Source organism: Cornus florida, unplaced genomic scaffold (genome assembly GCF_030987335.1).
Source record: "Cornus florida cultivar Cherokee Brave unplaced genomic scaffold, ASM3098733v1 CherokeeBrave_3.0.0_Hap2_Chr05, whole genome shotgun sequence".
Taxonomy (NCBI): Eukaryota; Viridiplantae; Streptophyta; class Magnoliopsida; order Cornales; family Cornaceae; genus Cornus; species Cornus florida.
Window position 1 is genome coordinate 73,795,796 of NW_026775575.1, and position 23,033 is coordinate 73,818,828.

At 35.4% G+C, this 23,033-nt stretch overlaps 2 protein-coding genes, 1 long non-coding RNA gene and 1 pseudogene across 3 annotated transcripts; 1 reads left to right on the plus strand and 3 right to left on the minus strand.

The window, feature by feature from the left end:
• LOC132306848 (signal recognition particle 9 kDa protein) lies at positions 1-7,921 on the minus strand. The gene is made up of 4 exons (XM_059804415.1): positions 7,660-7,921; positions 7,481-7,549; positions 2,230-2,323; positions 1-325 (listed from the first exon to the last, which is right to left on the minus strand). Exons 1-4 carry the CDS (start codon positions 7,729-7,731, stop codon positions 249-251), a joined length of 312 nt encoding a protein of 103 aa, XP_059660398.1. The 5' UTR covers positions 7,732-7,921; the 3' UTR covers positions 1-248.
• A 554-nt stretch (positions 7,922-8,475) lies between these two features.
• LOC132306854 (uncharacterized) lies at positions 8,476-15,024 on the minus strand. Its single transcript, XR_009482120.1, has 3 exons — positions 14,603-15,024; positions 13,916-13,963; positions 8,476-9,858 (listed from the first exon to the last, which is right to left on the minus strand). It is a non-coding gene; the product is annotated as an uncharacterized LOC132306854 (long non-coding RNA).
• On the minus strand, positions 10,210-10,794 carry LOC132306853 (auxin-responsive protein SAUR22-like). The gene has a single exon (XM_059804419.1). The coding sequence runs from the start codon at positions 10,694-10,696 to the stop codon at positions 10,409-10,411; it is 288 nt and encodes a 95-aa protein (XP_059660402.1). The 5' UTR covers positions 10,697-10,794; the 3' UTR covers positions 10,210-10,408.
• Positions 11,432-12,001, plus strand: LOC132306850 (auxin-induced protein 15A-like; annotated as a pseudogene).
• Positions 15,025-23,033: the final 8,009 nt, after the last annotated feature.

The window sequence follows — 23,033 nt, forward strand, 5'->3', positions numbered from 1 at the left end:
GAACAATTGAGTCTGTACTAAACCTTCAAGTTCAGCCAGGAAAATGAAAGAGGAGGAGAATAAAAACCATTCACTATAAAAATAAAAATAAAAAAAACTTAACGATTAGATGAAGCCATTTAAGTTGCCCAAAAAAATCCGTTGCAAACGTGAATCAAATGGTGAAAACGAAATTTTTTTTTTTTCAAAACGATCTCGATAATTCCTGTTATATTTGTCGGAAACTATTCCTTGAGTAATCAACAATGCTATTGTTTCCTTCCCCTTCCTTTCTTGCCTGGCTGGGTTTCCATCTGCTCTTTTCCAGTGACTTCTGATATATCAGCTGCAAGGTAAAGAGGGAAGGGATTTAAAATTGTGAAAGCAATTCAGAACCCATTCCATAGAAAAGCAAAATCCAAAAACAGTCAGTTACATTAATATTTAATCAGAGTAATGGTATGCAGTAGCACAATCTGCACCTTCGAATGGAAGGTGATCCTTCGGCTCTATACCATGTTAGTCACATTTTAGGGTTTAGGTGTCATTGTGTCGTTAACGTGCATGTTAATTTACATTTACCCTCGTAAATTAAGAAAAAATTAATTGAAGACCAGTGACTCTCTAACTCAATGACCAAGACCCAAGAAGACTGTTTTCACAGACCTGTAAATCTCTTTTCCCCTTCAAATCACTTCTGGCAAAATTCACCACTAACTTTGCTTTTGGGCAAGAGCTCCTTAGGCATTCAATACTGATATCTTATCTCATTTTCATTTTCTCTATGAAGTCAATAAGAGCTCAATATTCAACAACAATCTTGCTACTCACAACAAACTCTCATGACTCACACCAACACTGCCTACCCATTAGCCAGTAGAATAGATACAAAGAGAGACGAAACACAAGGGTGAGAAACAATAAAAACAGAAAATGAAATAAAAGGAAAGGCAATCCATTTGTGAGGAGAGGACATATAGGACAAATTAGGTGCTATTATACTATTTGCTCTTAGAATACTCGAAGGTTGGTTTAGATCTACTCTTTGTAAATGGTGAATGAGGAAGGTGATACAATCTTAAGAGTTGATTCCATCACTGGTTGTTAGTCACGCTAAACAATATTACCAGTGCAGTAGATGTAATGCTTCACATTCTAAGCAAGAGATCACTTGTACAGCTCAAAGCCCATCAACGGTTATCCAACCAATCATAAAAATATATCCTTAGAATACAGTTTACATAGCCACAATGCTGAGAATTCCTATGCATATGAAAACCATCCTTAGAATACAGTTTAGATAGCCACAATGCTGAGAATTCCAATGCATATTAAATGGAGGAAAGAGTATCTTGTACAAAACCAATTTAAATAAGATTCACATGCTGCCATACAAATTTGGGTGTTGAGAGTTAATTTGGGTTTTCATATTGTCAACTCCTTGGTAAATTAGATAAATAGAGTGTTGTTTTGGTTGATGGCGGTAATGGTGATGCGTTGTTATTTAACGGTGGAAGAGACAATGGTAGTGGGTCTACTGGGGGCTTTCGGGTGTGCGTGTGCATGTGCGAGAGAGAGAGAAAGGGAAGGGAGAGGGAGAGAGAAGGCAAGAAGCCCAACGCCATGGTCCTTTTGTTTGTGGTTAAGTGGCCTGTTGTAGTGTGGTGAAGGGTAATGTGTGTGAGAGAGTAAGAGAGTATTGTAGTGACATTAAAATAGAGAACACAGGTAGAGACTGAAAATTAGAATAAGAATAGGAATAAAATAGGCTTATTAATTTCATTAACAAGGGTACATTTGATTCTTTAAACTTAGAGCCAAATTTGGGAAATGGGTCGGGTTTCCATTGTGGGGTAATCATAGATGGGGTGAGGGCATAATGGCCATAGCAAAAATAATACTATTTTTTCTGTCCTTTTTTAAACTGCAAACAAACGATAGGGGGGTATTTGCAATATTTTCGGAAACTTGAAGGTTTTTTTGCCAAATTAATAGTTCCGGGGGTCCTTTACAAAAATGTTATTCAGTTTTTTTTTTGGGTGCAATTTACCCTTCTTGAATATCAAAAGATGTTATTTCATTTTTCAGCATCATCCGGAATGGAATCCATGTAATGATAAGATTCCATTCTATAAAAGGGATTGATGCCTTCATATACGATGGAAAATAAAGCAGAACGATTCCATGTCCACAAGGAGCCATAAGGTAAACTAAGCAAAAGAACCCCTGGAGGAAGAGAAAAGATGATACCTTCAGGACCGCGAGCCATCAAAGTAAAGAATATGTTGTTGAGCTTCTCCATCTTCTTAGCATCCTGTGCCTGGTCCGTCTTAAACTTGAGGCACTAGCAAGAAAAAAAAAAAAAAAAATCTGTCATGTGTAGAACTGAAATACTTCTAAGACTTAAGAAACTTAGAATCTTGATAAGTAAAAACCAGTTATCATAAGGTAATATGTCAATAGTCTTCTTGCCTCAAAAGGCTGAAAGCTATATCACATACGTGCGAAAATATTCCAAGAGAAAGATATGTCATAGAGAAACTAATAAATTTCAAGCAGGTCTGTTCGAGCTTAACGCAAAAAACATGCATCCCATGCATAAAAACGGAGTTCTTAAGACAAGTAGAAGGTTCATGTTACCAAAAAAGCATTACAACTGTGATTTCTACATAGACACAAATTGAGTGTTGGTGTCTGACATTGGTACGAGGTGTCCACTGGTATAATCTCAATAAAATTGAATTGGGACATAAAACTAACATACTGAACATGTTAAATAAAATATATCCATCCTACAGGTTCCACAAAATCAACCAACACCATCTAACTTCCGTCAATGACTAACTTCCATATGACTCATTAAAACATCTTGTGCCTCCATCAAAAATTGTTTATTTCCAAGTTCTAAACCACATAGATCACTTATGCAAGTTCACAAAAACATCATTACAAGGAGGGGAATAAAACCTGAACTAGTAAGCTTTGTTATAATAGTTAATTTATAACAACTACTAAAATAGTATCATTGCATCATAACTACATTAAAAGTAAAAGTTCGGATTCTAAAAAGAAGCACATATTCTAGCAAAGAATCAAACTCATGAAGTGAAGTTTGTCCTACCATATGTCCTTGTCCAACTATTTGGGCTTTGTCTACGTCCCACCATCAACCCTACCTCACTCTTTTTTCTCTCATGAGGGGGGGGGGGGGGGGGGGAGAGAGAGAGAATTGGAACCAGTGTGCAAAGAATTAAATGCTAAAGCGTGATGGTCAAGTTGCCCTTGCTGTCTTGTTTTTTTGTCCCTTTTTAAGAACTCATAATTGATGACTGACATGTCCTTTCATTACAGTGTCTGCTGACTACTTGACAGTACCAACTTCTCTACTCTTTTATTGCACCTTCTACCATGTACAGAGCATCTACCTCAAATTCTCTAAAATTTTTTTGCACCTTATACCATGTACGGAGTACCTTATAAAATAAAATTGTAAAACATTCACTAGTTTCATCCAAAACTATATATATTTTTCTCTGAATCCAAATAAAACAATTGGCTCTCGCTCTCGCTCTCCTCAATATTTCCTTCTTATCCATGAAATAAATTTCCCTACTGCTAAAGGTATTTTTCATTCTTAGAGAGAAAAAAAATGGACCATAAAAAAAATTAATGCAGATATAAGCTTTGGGTTCATTCTCAGAAAATGAAACAAGAGAGTCAGAAACAGTGCAAGTAGACAATGGAACCATTTCTTCTTATCAGCCATCTTAATAAATACAGATGTCATCCCCATTTAATCTACTGGCCATCTAACAAATTTGATTGTAACTGTTTTAACTAGAAAGGGCAATATAGGAGTCCCTTTCACATCAAAGTTCTTTTTCCTTGGGATTCCTAGTCACCTCGTCATCAATCTAACATTATTACCTTACAAAACTGAACAACTAAATGAACCCTCTTAAAACTTGACCAATTTCCACATCTAATCCAAAACTAACTGAAGACAAATCTATAAAATCATCCTAATGATATTATTGCAAAACTATCTCCTGAAAGCCTAGTAATTTTGCCAAACCCCACATTGACAAGCAGGGGTGGAACTATCCCCCGGGCCTGAAAAAAACAGAGAAAATGGAAAATCCTAAAACATAGGTTCCCAACAAATACGGATTTTAAAAATACATGAAATATTTAAAATGTGGCCCCTCCATAATTAACAAGGAATCTCAATTTAAATCCTGTTAGGTCTCAAAATTCTTAAATATAACCCCTCCACTGTTATTTTTCTCATTTTATGTTTAATTTATGAAATATCTTCTTAGATCTACATTCCAAAGAATTGTAAAGGAAAATATTAATTAGGCCCCTGCAACTAAAAATTTCAAGGTCCATCCCTGTTGACAAGATATAGCCCAAGAGGCAGGCCTGGACGTCATTGATCCTTCTTCAGACCAGAATTCCCAAACAAAGTCTGAAACAAAATTTGGAGCCTTTTGGGAATGCCAAACCCCATTCACCTAAGCTTAAGGCTTAGTACCAATATTGGTTTAAACTTGTCTGGCAAAGTTAGAATAGCCATAAGCATGGTTGTTAAAATCCCGATCCAGACAGCAAAATCTTATGATCCTGCAATCCCAAATTGCAAAATCAATCCTGATCACATCTAATGGTGAGTACCAACTAGGAAAAAAAAAAAAATTGATAGAATGTCTCATGTTGGTTGTTTAACCTTATTCTCTACTTATATCAAAGATATTTGATTTAGAAAGCAGCAAGCGAGTTTGAGTTACATTTCTAATAGTTTTATAGAGTCTTATGATCCTTGATCCAATCCTACGTTCTCGATCCAATGGGCCACTCATCGATCCTACATAAAATCCCAATCCTAACAACCTTGGTCATAAGGTAGTCCAAATGGTGCAGAAAACAAGATATTTCATACTTTTAACAAACCAACTGTATTGTTGTTTGATCAAGAGTCTAAAAACTTTACAGACATTGGACCAAACTGGTCAGAAAGCTTTTCTAGTTCTGGTGAACAAGTCCCAAACCGGGATAAATAGAATTGTATGTGGTTAGAAAACCAAAATTTTATATCTTCAACAAAATTCATATGTTGAAACATGCCACCATAAAACATTCATTCAAGTTGGCAAGTAAACTTGACATGTTGAATCTCCTAATGAACCTAACAACTATTAAAACAATCTTCACAAAGTATAGATTTTATTCACATTTTTCGGGATTCCCATGGCTAGAAAAACAACTAATCAACAACAACAACGACAACAACAATCAAGCCTTTTTCCCAACTACTTGGGGTCGGTTACATGAATCCTATATTTCCATTCCGCTCTATTTAAGGACATAACCTAAGTCAATCCACATGCTATCATATATTTTCTCACTAACTCTACCCAAGTTAACTTTGGTCTTCCTCTCCCCTAGTATTACCCTGAATGTGGACTCTATCACATTTCCTAACTGGCACACAGCTGGACACTTAAAGGTCTTCTTTGCATATTTCCAAACCATCTTAACCGATTTTCTATCATTTTATTTCCAAATTGTGTTACCTTAACCATATTTCGAATGTGATCATTTACCACACATCCATCTCAACATTCTCATTTTTGCCCCACTCACTTTGTGCATATGTTCTTAACTACCCAACATTTTGTGCCATAAAGTATGGTTGGTCTAATAGTTGTTTGATAGAACTTTCCTTTCAATCGTAAGGAGATACGATCATACGCCTATCACACAATATAGTAGATTCACTCTTCAATTTAACTCATCCTGCCTTGATTCTATGATTAGCGTCCTCTCTCCAATTTCTCCTTCATTATGAGTAATTGAGCCTAAATAAGCGAATATGGTCACTTTTTTGTACCTCTTGATTCTCAATCCTCACTACATCCTCATTTGTATTTCTAGATTTACCAAAGTTATACTCCATATATTCAGTTTTATTTCTACTTATCTTGATTCCTTTTTGGTTCTAAAGCTTCTCTCCAAATCTCCAAGTGGCATTAACTCTAGTCTCATTGACTAAATAATATCATTGGCAAATATTATACACCATGGAATCTCATCTTGGATGTGTCTTGTCTACTCATCCATAACCAAGGCAAAAAGGTGTGAGCTTAATGCTGACCCTTGGTGAGAAAAACAACTAATGAAGCTACTTCAAATTTGTTAATGAAAGCTTCCCTCTCTTGTTATTTCTCATTTCGCCAGTGATATTTAATAAGGTCATCTAACTAGAAAAATAATAAGAAGATCTCCAACCAGATGATGATCCATTTAAAGATTCTCTAACTGCAATTTGGTATGTGACTCATATAGTGGTAACTGGTAAGGCAATTGTTTTTCCACCACAAAATCCCAGTTTGACAAGTGTCGAGCTTGAGAGTATTCCCTTGGCCGCATGATTCTAGTGAATGAATCTTGTTAATTTGTGGAAGGTTTTCAGATTTTAAAGAGAAGTTAACTATGGCAGCTTTCATTGTGTAGCAATAGTGGAACGCTTAAAATGATGCAGGAGGTTGTAAACTCACAGTTGTAGTCAATTGGGTAATCAGTCCTCTCCAAATGGAGTTAAATGTCTTCTCCACCTCAATGGTTTGTTAAAATAAATGTTGATGGCCCTTATCATTCTTCTGTGTCTTGTGCTGGAGGTGGGTGGGTTGTTTGTGACTATACTACATGGTTTTGAGAAGATATTACTGATCTGTTGCATGCAGAAGCTTTAACTCGTCGACAAGCTCTCCTCTATGCACTTTTATGGGGTTATTTTTCAGTAATTTTTGGAACAAATTCACACAAGATTACCTAAGCTGTGAAGAAGCTTTCAAGTGCTCCATTGGCGCTATCTGTGATTGTTGAGGATGTTCAAAATAATTTTTTTTTTCCTTTGGCACATGAATTATGCACTTTTGCTTTCGAGAGTAGGCGTTCTTACATGATTTCTTCCTTTCCACATACTGATTGTACTTGGGTTGTTTTTTCACTTATCAATCCGCAAAAAATAAATTTTTTATTTATTTTTTAAAAATAGTCCGTAAATAAATTTCCTATCCACTATATTATTCAGCTCCCTAGACTAATTTAAGGCCCTCTAATTATACAGACCCAAAACAAAGACCAATTGAGACAATTCACGAAACATAAAATCATATCCAGGAAGGGCACCACACAACAACATTGATAACAACATATATAATACCATGGAACATATATTATCCAAATATAACTGATTGTTATACATATATAAAAGCATTCAAAATCACCTTAAGAACAAATAATAACCAATATATATATATATATATATATATATATAACAACTATTGCCTATTATGAGATCAAACATATCATTGTGGCACATGATTAGCACCTACAGAACTCAACCTAATAAATTTTATGAAAGGCAAAAAAAAAAAAAAAAAAAATCAGTATGAGAATGTAGTAGACAGTGAATAAGAACTTAAGTAATTCATACCTCACGATTATCGGTGACTTTGAGAACCAATTTACCATCGCAATGTCTGTATTTCATTACATAACGTGTCTATGACCCAGTTGAATTGAAAAGAAAATAAAAATAAAAAATTAGTAAAATAAAGAGAATAAGATACTATATTAACGAAAATTGAAGAAGTATAAGGTAGAAGAAAGTACGGAATCGGGGTCGGCACGAAACAGTTGGATGGATCTCTCCACGAAATCGTCCCATGATGTGATGTAAACCATTGTGTGTGTGTGTGTGTACAGAGAGAGAGTTTGAGAGATTGCAGAGGTCTTGTCGATCTATTGAGGTTTGAATTTTGGGGGTTTAGGCTTTTAGAGAAGGGCCTAATCACTCTTTAAATGGGTTTTGGGCGAAGCAAGCATTGTTTGTGGGCGTAGCCGACCAATATACGATTCCTTAGCAATTCAGAATCTGCACGGACTTTGAAAAAACAAATTAAATGCATAAATAGAATAAAATAAAATAAAATAAAAATTATTTCAGTTTGGTTCGTTTTGGTATTTTGTGACTTTTGTCTATAATTTTTTAAAATTCAGTTAAAAATAAAAAAATTGTTTGATAATTATTTTTTTATAGTTATCTAAAAATAATTCATTTTAAAAAAGTTAAACAAAACATATTTTGAAAATCAATCCATGTCACGGTGGGGTGCAACTTGGACGATTAACTTAAGCCCAATTCTATTTTTCACGATTTTAGACAACTACTTTTGCAAAAAGGGTTGTGTTTAAGTTGAAAAATCTCAAATCGAATTTAACAAAGGTTGGGATTGGGTTAAGGTGCCAGATAATCAAACCTAACTCGACCCAAAATTCTGATATTATTTACTATATATTTTTAAAATTTAAATATATTATATATAATATTCAAATTACGATTACATTTTTCTTTACAAAATTTGTTAACACTTTGGAGAATAAATTTTCTAAAAATTTGTTTGCGACTTTTTAGAAATTTGCATCAAGTTTTTTTTTTTTTTTTTATTTTTATTTTTTTTTATTTCTACTTTTTTGCTTATGAGTAATTTAATCTTAAACTAACTAAAGAACACCTTAAATTTTCAAATGTAGATTGGACATATGAATAATTCGAATTAACTCGATTTTCCAGCCTGAATTTCCAACCAAAGTTACAAATTCGAGTTTAAAAATTCAAAGATTGATTGTGCTTAGATTGAATAGTACTTAGCTAGAGTTGAAAGTCAAATTAAAGTTAAATATTGTCATGGTTCGCGGTCGTGATGTAACGGACTTGGGTAAATATCGGTCTAAACTGGTTGAACCGGCTGGCTCATGAGGGTATTTAACGGTATCGGACCTTTGGAAAAGAGTTACGAATCAAACGATATGCCGCGTATCGGGCGATACGACGAATCATGAATATTGTATATGTTATGTTGGGTTTGAGTTGTACCTTCAACCCACGCAAGTTATAGCCCTATTCACGAGAATCAAAAGGATTATCTTTGCAAGTATGGTGGGGTGGTGTTACAAGTGGGGACTTGTCCCACATTGGATCTGGATAGAAAAGTGAATGGATATATATAGGTTGGGTGTTAGCCTCACATAACAATTTAAACTTTTGGGTCGGATCGCAAAGCACCCGCCCGTTACAGTTGGTATCAGAGCCATACCCAGTTCTTCATCTAGTGTCACGCCAAGCACTATTAAATATCACATTATTTAAAAAAAAAAAAAAAACATTTTCACATTTTATTTGATTTCATCCAAATTTTATGTATCAAATAGAGTCTATATGATATGTAAAATTCAATTGTAAATTTATTCGTAAGATGGGAATGGAATGAAGTATAGAATACTACCATTTGAGTGCAGGAAATGATTTTATGGCATTACTGTTGGAGAGATTAAAAGCCTTTTCATTTGAAAATTCTTTTAGATCTGTTTGATAGAATAAAAAAATAAAATAAAACAAAAAACAAGGCATTTTAATTGTAGAAATTTTGACTCAGGAGAGCTTATAGTCGAAGTTAAAAATTGAAACTTTTCCATATAGAGGTAAACATATATTGAAAAAAAATATTTACAAAAAATGTTTACATACTAATTTATCAAACTTTATATTTCACTAACAACATTTTTAAGTGCCCCATCCTATGATCCTAGGTTTGAATCCTCTTCTCCCAGCCTATACTTCTTTTGAAGCTACTGAACCTGTAGTCAGAAGAGATTGGCGAAGAATTTGCTTAGCTTGGAGAACACCAGGTAATCGGATACCCCTTCTCTCTTAAGGATTGGCTCTTTGCAAAATGAAGGACAGGTGAATTGTTTGATTGTAGAAAATGTGGATGATTGTGCTGGTTGAAAAACTTGATCATATATTTATGCCTGTAATGGTATATAATGCAAGAGAAGTACTTAAAAAGTATTTCAGAAATGCGCAGTTCCACAAACACGACATGAAAAAAGAAACAATTGGAGATGTGCGTGGTCGGACAGAAGCAAGCAAGACGTTTAAACTGAGTGGAAGTGAAGAATTGCTTATGATGTGATACCGCCATTACACATGTGAAATCATGTATAGGAGTAATAGCACAAAAACCTGACTCCAAGCATGACATTGTCCCTCTTAATTAAAGATTGTGGCTTTTGGTAACTAACATTGACAGCATGCATAATCTTATTGTTTATACTACTAGTAAGGGAGAGATTAGCATCAATTGTATTAATAGAGCTAAAGGAAAGAATAATTTAAGCTACTCAATTGATGCAAAGAGATTCAACTTTCAGTTTGCTTCTAAAAAAAAAATCAAATGTTACATCACATATACAACAAACAACCAATTCTTCTAATTCAAAATTGAAGCATTTGCTTTCTTTTGCTCAATGGTGTTAGAATATCGGTCTCTAAAGGCTAGCTATTCCTTCTTCTCCTTGCTTAAGAACAATTCAAATTGCAAGTGAGATCTATGAAGGTTTCTTCTCTACATGGGATGGTAAGACCGCCCATTGGATGATCAAATCCAAACTCTTCTTCAGCCCGGCTTAGCAAGTTTTGAAACGAAGGATGCTTCAAAAATGAAATTGGGACTACAAATCTCTTCTTCTCAGTTTCTCCAACATAAACAGCAACATGGCCTTTGGGTACACCGGTGATCGCTGGAGTTGAAAAAACCTGCTGGAGGAGCTGCTTAGCATGAACAATTCTGAGCAAGCGGATACCCATAATTTTGTATCAAAAAGTTTTTTCTTGGAGAAGTAAGTACTTGATCTTAGGACTTTGTTAAACAAAAGAAGCTTTGAGATGTGGGTGGTTAGCAAATGGTGCAACACACACACATAAATATAGAGTAAATGTCATAAGACTCAAGAGAGTAATGCACTGAGTGGTCCATGAAAGACATGTCATGTGGCATCACATTGTTATGCCTCCCAACAGAGAGAACATGAAAATTTGTCTTGATGAAATATATCATGGGCCATAACAGAACAGACAATGAATATGTGGGTGGCTTCTCATGGCCTATCACTATCACAAAACAAACAGTGTAATATGTGTGTGCCTTGTCATGGCCTATTTCTATAACAGGAACACACAATGGAGATGAAGTTGAAAAAAAAGTGGCCTACTACTTATAACTATAAATCAATACAGGCCATGCATACTTGTTAGGTTTGAGATCAGATAAACATAAAGGTCACAGTAGTTGTGTATGTTATGGCACCACCGAACATGTTTAAAAAGTTAGCTGCTGATCTTGTGACAATGTTCCTTGCAAGTGATAATTGGTGATGATCATATAAGCTTGGACCTAAAATTGGATGGGATGAGTTGGAAGACAAAACCATGTGATCCTTCATGTTCTAATGTCTTTCACAAATTGCCATCCAAATCCCTCTTTACCACTCATTCCACATTGCAGAGGATTTTTCACTATATATATCCACATGAGTCAGTCTACAACCAACACAAGTCTCTACATTCTTCACTATCAAAACTTTCATTTGTTCTACAAATTCTTTATAAACTTCAGAGAGAGAGAGAGAGAGATTTATATATACAACAATGGGTTTCCGTGTGCCTCGTATTGTTCATGCTAAGCAAATTCTTTGACTGCCTTCTTCGACAACAAACCAAGCAGGTTCTATGGTTCTAAATGTCCCAAAAGGCTACTTTACAGTTTATGTTGGAGAGGGTGAAAAGAAGCGATTTGTGGTTCCAATATCATTCTTGAACCAACCTTCATTTCAGGACTTGTTAAGTCAAGCTGAGGAAGAATTTGGTTTTGACCATCCAATGGGTGGTCTCACAATTCCCTGCAAAGAGGACATCTTCATTGATATCACCTCACAATTGAGCAGATCATGAGACATTTCTATTTATATAGACACAATTTTGTAAAGCATTAGTCATCACCTCCATGTACAAATTTCAATTTAAAGTAGTGATCATGCTGTTCTCAGACAATGTAAAATACAAATACGTTATTTCATTTAAATCTTTGTTGCAATATATGTATGTATGCATAAACTATGTCCATGGTAAGATCTGAATGTAAAAGTACTAAGTTTGTAATGCTGCACATACTATAAGTGGTTGTTCCATGGTTCGTGGATCGTCTCTAGAACCTACACAAGTAAGGCCACCATGCCAATCTAATATTTGTAACTGAACTTTTCAGAAAAGTCAGAGGAAAGGGAGAGGTCTTGGATGTCAAGGTCATAGGTTATATGGATGTCCTAAGATCAACTAAATCCCAGCTCATTTGATCACCAGTCTAGAGAATAAACGTCACAACTGGTATATTTGTGAACTATAATATGTTTCACTCATCCTCTCGAGATGTACCATTGATGTTCAACGATCACCAGGCATCTTACACATATCTCAATCACTATGCTCATTACTTTTCCTAACCTTCATCCCATGCACATTTTGAGGTGTACCGGCTTAAATAAATAATAGGTCGTGTCTTTCAGCCTTCAGCATACCTATCTGAAATCTGGCCCAAGCTTATATCATCACCAATTAGCACTTGTATGTGTTGAGGAGAAATGTCACATGAGCAACCAACTTGTCCAATCTTATGTTGTGCAGTGATATTAGGGGTTAAATCCTTCATAATATTTAAAATTTAATCTCCAATCTTATACTGTTGGAGGTCTTTGTGTTTATTAACAACAAACCTAATAAACATGTAATGCAGTCTGCAGATACATATGCTCTGCTCAATGAATGTGTTCAGGGCCCTACAGTATATATATATATATATATATATATATATATATATATATTTAAGAAAAAAAAAAAAACCCAAATAGGATTTAGGATATAAATTATAAATCTCAATTTTGTATTTATTTATTTTTTATTCTTTTCCATAGAGGAGATTGGGGATGAAAAAAAATGGCCCCCTCTTTCAAAATATTATAAAGTAGAGATCATGCTCTTTCTCAGACAATTTCAAAAGCAAATACATTATTTCGTCAAAATCTTTGTTTCTAATTCTATAGATTTTATTTAGACTTTGGGGTGCATTTATTTTTTTATTTTTTATTTCTTTCTTTAATCTTATATAATCTTGTAATTGTATTAATCAGGAAAATCACAGATAAAGTGGGGAAAAGTTATAATTTCAGGGCAAAAGGGTTTTGAGATGTCCTAATCTCAACTAAATCTAAGCATAATTTGCACTCTGGTCTACAGAATAACAATTGGAACTGAAATATTTATGAAGTAACCATTTTAAAGTTCAGCTCCTCAACGTGTACTTACCACTAACATTTGTTTTGCATAGACAATAAAATTAGAGATCATTTTCAATTGCTAAAAGCCAAATTTTAATGACGATTAACAATGAAATGCTAACTTCATGATCAATGTAATGTGTCCCTCAACCAGCCATTAGTGTATGTGTAAAATTTAATGAGTGGTAAAGTGACATTTTCTCTTTGTATGATAACATACCATAAGCATTCTGTGGTGAAGTTTGTATCTGTCGAAAAGAAATATAAATACTCTGCAACCTTCTCTCTCACGTAAGAAAATACTATGGACTTGAATAGGGACAAAGTGAGTACATTTTCCAATTCTAAACCACAGTGAGAGGCATGACAATCCTCCATTCTAGTGGTCTTCAATGCTACCCACCACGTCTCAAGTACTTAACAGATGTTATTGTGAGAGGATTGCTAAAAAATGATGGACCGATCTCACTTTTGATTATTGAAATAAGTGTACGACGGGGATTTGTAACAACCTGAATCCGTGGATCCGAATCGCTAACCGATTTCTTACTTGAACCCGAGGTTAATTAAGGATACTACCGTCTTTTCCTATGTCAATACATATTATACGTACCATTCCACGATTTATAAAAAATTAAATAATAATAATAATTAAATAAGATCATAATTACAAATTATGTCAAAGCAATCCACTAACCCATCAAGACCTGTGGAGCGGCGTCGTCCGCTACTTCCTTCTCGTGACCTGAAAATTGTTAAATATAAGGAGTGAGTAGGCAACTCCTAAGCGACCGGGTTTTTTCACAAACCTTTAATCAAAAACTTTTTTTCCAAAACCATTTTTTTTTCTTTCTTTCCATTTCAAATCAAAATTTCCCCTTTTCATGCCCAATGTCATGCATGTCATACATGAATGCATCATGCCTTTCCATGCCATAATTCTTCACATATTCACATTTAAACCATATATCATACTTAAGAGAAATTTGTGTAATACATGTACCATGCTTTCACATTTTAATTACGGTAATTTAAATACACGAGGCATGGAACAAAATCACTTAAAACATGTTTTTTTTTTTTTTTTTTTTTTTTTTTTTTTTTTTTTTTTCACAACACAATAATCAATAACATGTCACATACATTTAATAACACATAGGGTCATGTATATAAACATAAAATTCAACTTTAGCATGTCATCTCATACAATTCAACTAGGCAATACACATATGGTCAATTATCACATGATATACAATTATCATATTAAATACACAAGATTTATATAAGCATAAACAATTTTCATGAAATTAAAACATGCTATAGCCAAATTTTTAAGGAGAAAATTCACAAAAAATCAAAGAATGTGGGTATTAGAGACCCCTACCTCAAGAATTGCAAAAACCCCCAATTTGCCCAATCCAAACCCTAGAATTCGAAATTCTTAGGGTGCACTAAAACCACCTTTGCTCCAATCAAATCGAAGATCTCGACGCACTTTCCGTTTTGTCGTAAACGGCTCCTAAAAATATCAAAAATTAAGGGAGAAATCTAAGTTTAAAGATTGAAACCAAAAGAAAAAGAAAAACTCTAGAAATAGGAGGAGAGAGAGGGAGAGACTTACGGGAGAGAGAGAATTTGTGAGGCCAATGGTGGCCTTTTGCCACTTTAAGTGGTGGTGGGTCCCACCACCAAAACTAATTTATTTTTCTTTTATTTTCTTTTCCTTTTTACACCACACAATTATATATACACATTTAATAATTCACAACCACATAAATATAATAAATAAGATGCATGAGGTGCGAATGGACCCAACTAAAAATCCTTGTAAGCAAAAATTCCGGTAGTGAGTCCCACACGGGACCGTTCGGTCCGAAAAGTAGAAAAATACAAAAATGACAACCTTGGCATTTCAAAGAGTCCTGGACTCAATGAAATGTCCCAACCAACTCTCGGACACAATCGGTACACTTCACGGTGTCCAGTACGTAAAACGAGAAAAGACAACAATGCCCTTGCATGAACGAAAAATTTCAGAAAAATGGAAAATGGCGAAATTCAGAAATATTACAATCTACCCTCCTTAAAAGATTTCGTTTTCAAAATCTACCCTCCTTAAACTCACAGCCATACACCTTCCGAGAACACCTCACTAAATTCCGAGATTAAGAACTCAACAATCTTGTTGCCTTTGACACCCAATGCCAATAGGCAATCATACACTGTCGTGAGAAAAACTGTAATGATCCGGTCATTTTCTTCCTTTCATTTTTCCTCAAATTTTACGGATAAATTTTTTTCGTTGTCTTTTCTATTCTGTGTTTGGTTTTTCATCACTAAGTGTCGTCTCGAGTGCTCGGAAATGGTTTTTGAGACTCTTTCCTTTGAATTGACAATTTCCTTTAAGGATCGAGTCATTTCCATATTTTTCTTTTTTCAACACTATTCACTTTTCGTCCTTTTCCCTATTTTGTCTTTTCCCTATTTGTCACTTTTTGGCATAACCTCACTTTTCATGCTCGGAGTTGATTTTTGACTTCACGTATCTTTATTCTAAGTGATTTACATGAAATACGTATTTTTACTTTTGCAGTAAAGTACTCTGGTTGCTCTCGGTGTCCATAGGGGCATGGATGCATAGTTTTTTTAGAATCTTTTTCTTTTCTTGGGGTATTTTTTGTAAATATCTTTTGAAGATATTTTATTTCAAGGGTTTTTAAGAAAATATTTTTGAAAGATATTTTCATTTTGGGTCATTAGTGCAGTTTTCATTTTTTGGAGGGGCCATTGTGCAATTCATGAAAGTTATCGCAAAAATGCCTCGTTTTAAGCATGGATCCTCATATGGGATTCATTTTCATTTTTTGTTGAGTCATGTACTCTTAGAATTGTCTTCTGGTCGTTTTTTCCCAGTTTTAGGATTTCTGGCCTCGGTTGTCGCCGAACTTGTTCGGCGCATATCTCTCTGCTCGGGACTCAGTTTTTGACGCTGTTTCTTCCGTTGTTCATATTTTCTCATTTCGGTTCTTTTTTGTTCACAAAGTTTTGCCGTTTGAGCACGTCTGCTCAAATTTTACAATTCCGGACCCGGTGAGGCCCTTTCGGGGCACTTTTAGGGTTTTCCTATAAATAGGGGGTTATAAAATTAAAAAGTAATCTTCCCCTCCTTGATGCATGACCAGAAGCTTCCATGGTAGCCCAAGAGGGTTGCCACCCTTCTTCTCTCAATTAAACCTCTTTTACTTTGTTAAAAAGTCGTAGTGCCTTCGTGTTTTATGCTTGTATTGACTATGTGCATCTTTCCCCCTTATTAGAATCCGTTTTTGGCCATTTTTTGAGTTCGGGTTTGAGGTCAAGTTTGGATTTTGGTATGTCTTCTTTGGAGTTTAATGGTCATTGTGTTGTCCCCAACATAACCTAGGAGTATCGTCGGATTCGGAGCACTTTTCTTTCGGTGGGGATTTGAGATTTTCATTTCAAATTGAGGTAGGGGGTGTTATAGTTTCATATTTTTGTTATCTTGCGTGCTAATGATGCTTATACAACTTGTATGTATACTTTTGTTCATAATCTAGAATTTAATTTAATTATTTTCTTTGTGTAAAATTTAATTCTTATGATGATATTCAACTTATAATTAAATTGTGACATGCTAGGAATTTAGGCTTTGGTATGGTGGTTGATGTATATTAAATTGGGATTAGTTGAATAAGAATTGTAACTTTTATTTAATATTTATTTTTTGTGAAAGTTTAATTCACATAGTTGTATCAAGTATGAAATAAACTTGTAATGTGATATTAAAGTAGGCCTTAGTGAGTTCTTGAACATATGTTAATTTGAGAGCATTTGGAGTTGTTTAAAAATCTAAAGGAAATTAATTAATTAGCTTAATTAATTTTATTTTAAGTGTTTTAATCACTTAATTAGTTATTTGATGTTATATAGGTGATGACTATGATATGTCTTCAACATATATAAATTTGAGGTTATTTGGAATTAATTTGGAATTTAGAGAATTTAATTATTTTTATTTAATTAAATTCTATCTAATTGCACCATGGATTTAATTATGTTTTAGAAATTGTTTCTATGTTTAAATCATGAACTTGGACTTGTTGTATATTCACTTGGTTACATTTTGAGTATTGGATAACATAGTTGTTATATTTATATTTATGAGAATATGTTTTCCTTATTGAATATATCATTGTCTTGTGTAATGAGTTGCACATTTTGTATTTGACATCTTTCATGTCATAGTAGTTATGGACTTAGAACATGTATTGTATGTGTTTTCAATTTTGGTTGTGCGTGGTAGATAGTTGATTATTTTATATATACATGTTGATATATACGTTGTTGTACAACTTGTTGATTTTGTAAACTTAGGGATGTCGTTGTTTGACTAAGGTTAGGACATGGTTTTAGTACAGGGGATTGTCCCTCTACAAGTCTAGTGCGCACATAGGGAGGTTACCCGTGGGCTAGTAATTCTAAAGTAACTATGGCGTCAGTCTGATCCGGCGTGACGTCTAAGCATCCACCTGGTTTGATTTTGCATTTCATTTCAAGTTCATAACTAGATAATATCGTAACTTGTTGTTCCTTATTTGATTTTCTATTTTGAGTTTCAAGATGTTAACTTGAGAAATCATGCTTTATGCGTGGTATTGGAAGTTCCAATGTTGGTTAAATTGCATAGATATCGTGACTTGTGTTTTATTGTTCTAATGTAGCTTAGGATGATTCCTTAGACTCATTTGGAACATAGACGCTAGGTGGCATGACCCACTTTAATTATTTTCGTATCTTAGATTGCAAATTGACACTGTTGAGAACCTATATCTTGTCGCGTTGTATAGTATGTTTCTATATGGTTAAATTGCATGAATGATGTGATTTATGCTAGAAATGATTTAAGGTAGCTTATGATGCTCCCTGAGTCTCATTTTGACATAGATGTTAGGTGGCATGAGCCCCTTGACATGTTTCAACTTAAGGTGATAATTTTGTAAAATGCTAGGTCGATGCATGCTCATTTTTTACGAGTAGCTTTATATTATTCACCCCGAAGGTACTAGGGATTTGTTTTAGGTACGAAGGCTTGGTTTGTGATACTCATCATTCCTTGGATGACTTGTACCATTTAAGTTTCCATTTCATGCAAATGTTAGCATGAAATGTCATTTTGTAGCCTTATATGTTAAAACTTGTATCCTTGATTCCAAATATGTAATGTGTACCTAAGTGCACTTTTTGAATGCTTATTTTGTATGTATGACATGAGGCCAGGGGCCATTAATTCTAAGGTTTACAAATATGTTTTTTTTTTTTTTTTAAAAAACTTGAGATTTTAGTACTTGGTACTATTCATCGACTTTTTTTTGAAAAGTGTGTCGACCGATCTTAAACTTTCGGGGGTCTTGTGGGTGTATTTTAAGATTGCATTTTCAATTTAGACAATAAAAAAACCTTCCGAAGCCCTATTTCCTTTCCTTTGGCAGCAACTCGGAAAGATTTTAAACTTCTTGACCTGATTTTCTTGGGGGTATTTTGGGTATTTTATAGTGCATTTTCTTTGTTTCCGTCCGCGTTGTCAGGTAAAAAACTTGATTTTTTTTTTTAGGGGGGGGGGGGGTGTTTATTCTTCGTGTTTTTCCAGAAAAATTTGTTTGATGGCCTATTTTTGCTCTCAGTCGCGGACAAATCCTGTAGCAGTTTTTTAATCCTTTTGACCTCTTATGATCTAGGGGCAATTTGGGTATTTCACAGTGAGTTTTTTTGTGTTTTCATCTACGTTATTGGGTAGAAAACTTGATTTTTGGGGGGGGGGGGGTTTCTTTTTTGTGTTTTTCTAGAAAAATTCTTTTCGAACCTCGTTTCGACTCTCAGTTCTGGCTGGAACTTTTCTTCCCCTAGCATGTCATGGTGCTTGTCGGGGTGCTCGTCTCGACTTCGTGACGTCGATTTTTATTTTCGCTCGTTCTCCTTCGTCCGGACTCCAAATTGAGTGAACTTTTTTTTGAACTTGATTAATTTTTCGCTGTCTTTCCAACGGTGTGCTCGGTTGTACCCGCATCTTCCTAAATAATTACCAGTTTACCCTTTTTGCCTTAAGGGCTCATTTTTCTTCGTCATGCCGTTTCTCCTTCGTCCGGACTTCGAATCATGTGATTCTTGAGTCCATCTTGATTGGTTTTTTGTTGTCTTTCCAGCGGTGTGCTCAGTGGCACCCGAATCCATATTTTTAGAAATGACTAATTTACCCCTGGGGGCTAAATTGTTACTTTTCAGATCTTTTGTTTCCGCGTCAGTTCTCATTGATTTTCAGACCTCATGGAAGGTCATTAAGGTGTCTTAGAGGCATGTTGTGCCTTGGGAGACCGTTGTCTTGTTTCTTACTTCCGCATCTAGATGCGCTATCGGGTCAATCTTCGGTTCATCACTAGATGTACTGGCTTAAAAAACCAGGGTCGTCACAAAAACTCAATGCTCACCACAACACCAGACCATTTGGTATGCCCTACGCTATACCCGACTTAAAACGGACATCGGTTCACTCTGCACTATTACACAAGACTTTGGAGCTCGAAAGAAGAACGGTCATAAGACCCCTGAACATGACAATATCCTATCTCAGCACATCCTTTAAAAGACACAAAATTCCAAACAAGGAACCCCATCCATCACACAATCAAGCTCAAACTCAAATCTACACGCCCCTGTCGGACCAAGCACTCGATATCCACCGCATAGTTACACCACTGCATCATATGGCAATCATCATACTAAACAACTTCAAGAAGACAAAACAACAGATTTCCCAACGACTACATAACCATGAGACATCAAAACAATAAAAACGTACTATCCTGTATTCTGGACACAAATCCCCAAAACAAGATCCTCAATAATAAATGATTCTACCATAAACCCTTTTATCAGACACTTGGTCCTAACACACCCCGTCACCCGAGACAAACCATCGAAATCCACACTGTCACACTGACACAATGTACAATGCTATGCTCTCACTGTCCCTGACTAACCAAAATAATTATGGACCTTTGACCCGACATTATGCTAAAGATGAACTGACTCAGGAGAAATGGTTGGCCAGGCCATTCTCATCATCGATCCGATCTCGACACAGACGTCGTTCCTGTCCTCAGGTCTAAACCTCATACACAACCCCATACAATCCACAAAATAACCACGAGATGCACTCTCTAATCAATCCGTCGCACTACATAACCTCAACAACTATACAGTCACATACCAGATCTAAAAATCCCAATCACACAACCCCTAACATGCTGAAAACAATATGGCACCAATGTCACAATCATCAACTAGCATAAAAGATCTCTAATCTCCTCATAACACCCATACCAGGTAAACTACTCCATGTTATCACTCGGTTCAATTCTTACTTCTTTAAAACACTCAATAGGACCGTCTCATGCCTGAAACCTTAAAACCAAAGTTAATCATTTCGACATCTATAGAAACACCCGAGTACATGATTCACATCACATTACCTAACCATCCTTAAACTTATAATTCACGGCACATCCCTAGCCATCACCGGTTGTACCAGACATCGAAAACACAATTCCTGTTCGGAAACTCATGCCATCAAAACCACTCTGTGGGAGTGAGTCGACCTGTTATGTTTCCGATTTTTATCATTTTCTATTTTTTGGAATTTTCTGTTTTTGCGAGGACATTTTTGTCTTTTCTCGTTTTATGTGCCGGACACCATGGGGAGTGCCGGGTGTGCCCGAGAGTTGGTTAGGGCATTTCATTGAGTTCAGGACTCTTTGAAATGTAAGGGTGATCATTTTGGCATTTTTTTATTTTTCGGGCCGAACAGTCTTGTGTGGGACCCGTTACCGGAATTGTCATATACAGGGGTGTTGGTTGGGTCCATTTGCATCACATGCATTTTTATTTAATGTGTTTTATGTGGTTGTGGATTAGTATGTGTGTATATACTTGTGTGGTGTAATAAGATATAAAAAAATAAAAAGAAAAGGAATTATTTTAGAGGGGACCTACCACCACCACTTTAAGTGGTCATGAGGCCATATTCTTGGCCTCATTTTTTCCTTCCTCCCGTAAGCTTTCTTTCTCTCCCCTTTATTGATTCATTTTCCTTTTCTTCTCAAACCAAATTTCGAGTTTTGATATCTTTCTCACCATTTGGAATTTCTTAATACCGTTTCCGGCAAATTAAAGATCACGGCGAGATCTACGATTTGATCAGAGCAATTCCTTATTTGGTACACTTGAAAATTTCGAGATGTAGGGCTCAAATTTGGGAGTTTTTGCAATTCTTGAGGTAGGGGTTCCTAATTCCCAAATTCTTGCTCCTTTGTGAATTTTCCTTCAAAATTTGATGTCAAGTATGCTTAATTTGAATTGATTGCTTTGAAATTGATGTAATTGTTGTATATGAAATCCATGGTTATATGTATTAATTGAATTATATTTAGAGTATGCCTAAGTGTTAATTTCCATGCCTATGGTGTTTATTATATTGCTAGAAATTGTTATGAGGAAGCATGTTAAATTGTGTAGTGTAAATTCATTTAACTTCATATTATTGGAAAGCTATGTGACATGCATCCATAGCATTGGGCATGAAAAAGGGCAAAGTGATTTGAAGTGAATGAAAAAGGGATTTTTGGGGAATTTTTTTGATTAAAGTGGTTTTGTGAAAACCCAGACGCTAAGGGGGTATTGAGGGTCTGTGGCATTAATGTGACCTAGAGGGAACTAGGGAAAATCCTAGCGTGGTTGAGCCATCTGGGCCCCAAATGACACCGCGGGGTTACGAAGGGTTAGGGATAGTGACCAATCCTTCTCTCGTGTCGCCAAAGGGGTACCAAGGGATGTGTTACATTAACGGTTTGAAAAGTGGAGAATAGAAGAGAGTTTCTTTGAAAGTGGGAAATGACATACATGGCATTGCATTTTATGGCATGAAATTCGTTTCAATATGACTTGAGCTTATATTGTATTTTTTCCAGTATATTATGATCCCGTTGTTTTATTCTATTCATTGTTTGGATTCATGGGGTCACAAGAGGTGTGTCTTAGGCACCACCTACTGAGCAAATTTTGTTTACCCCTTATTTAACATTTTTCAGGGCTAGGAAAGAAAGTAGTGGACGCCGACCCTTCACAAGCATGAGGAGGACTAGAAATCTATTTTGTTACTTTTGTGTATTTGCCATCCTTTTGTAAAGTCTCAAACCCTTGTAGAGTGTATTCGTTTTGAAAACTATGGTCATGTATTGTAACTATAACCCTTAATGACATTTTGATGCAATTGAGGCTATGTAATTATTTTAGGATCAATGGGAAATGAAGTTTCATTTTGTTCGGTTATTGATGCCTATCAATTGTTTAATTTCATGTTCTGTTGCCCTGAACTCAGAATTTGATGGCAAAATAGGTCCAATATAGGTTTGGCTTGAGATGGGCATGGTCAGGAATCATTCCAGAGAGTTGAATTGTGAGGAGCCTTGTTCCTCACCATTAGCCGACCGAACCACCTCCACCAGCCGACCGACAGGTTATTTTGGAAAGTCCCGAAAGCATACCATTTTTTTCCATCGTTTCAGCCGACTGATCCAGCCTCGTCAGCCGACCGACCAAAGGTTTTCAACCAGCTGATTCTTCCCTTTTGACTTGCATATTTGACCACCTTTGTAAAATGATGCCTTTGGAGTAATTTGGACCCTGGACTGACTCGTGTGCTAGATTTTGATGTAAGTTTGGATGGTGTTGTCCTTAGTTGACCT

Excerpts from the sequence above, each read along its gene's own strand:
- LOC132306848 (XM_059804415.1), bottom strand. The coding sequence starts at position 7,731 with ATGGTTTACATCACATCATGGGACGATTTCGTGGAGAGATCCATCCAA. Across the intron at positions 7,550-7,659 it reads TTCGTGCCGACCCCGATTCC|ACACGTTATGTAATGAAATA; the intron begins GTACTTTCTTCT and ends ACTGGGTCATAG. Across the intron at positions 326-2,229 it reads GATGGCTCGCGGTCCTGAAG|CTGATATATCAGAAGTCACT; the intron begins GTATCATCTTTT and ends TTTACCTTGCAG.
- LOC132306853 (XM_059804419.1), bottom strand. The coding sequence starts at position 10,696 with ATGGGTATCCGCTTGCTCAGAATTGTTCATGCTAAGCAGCTCCTCCAG.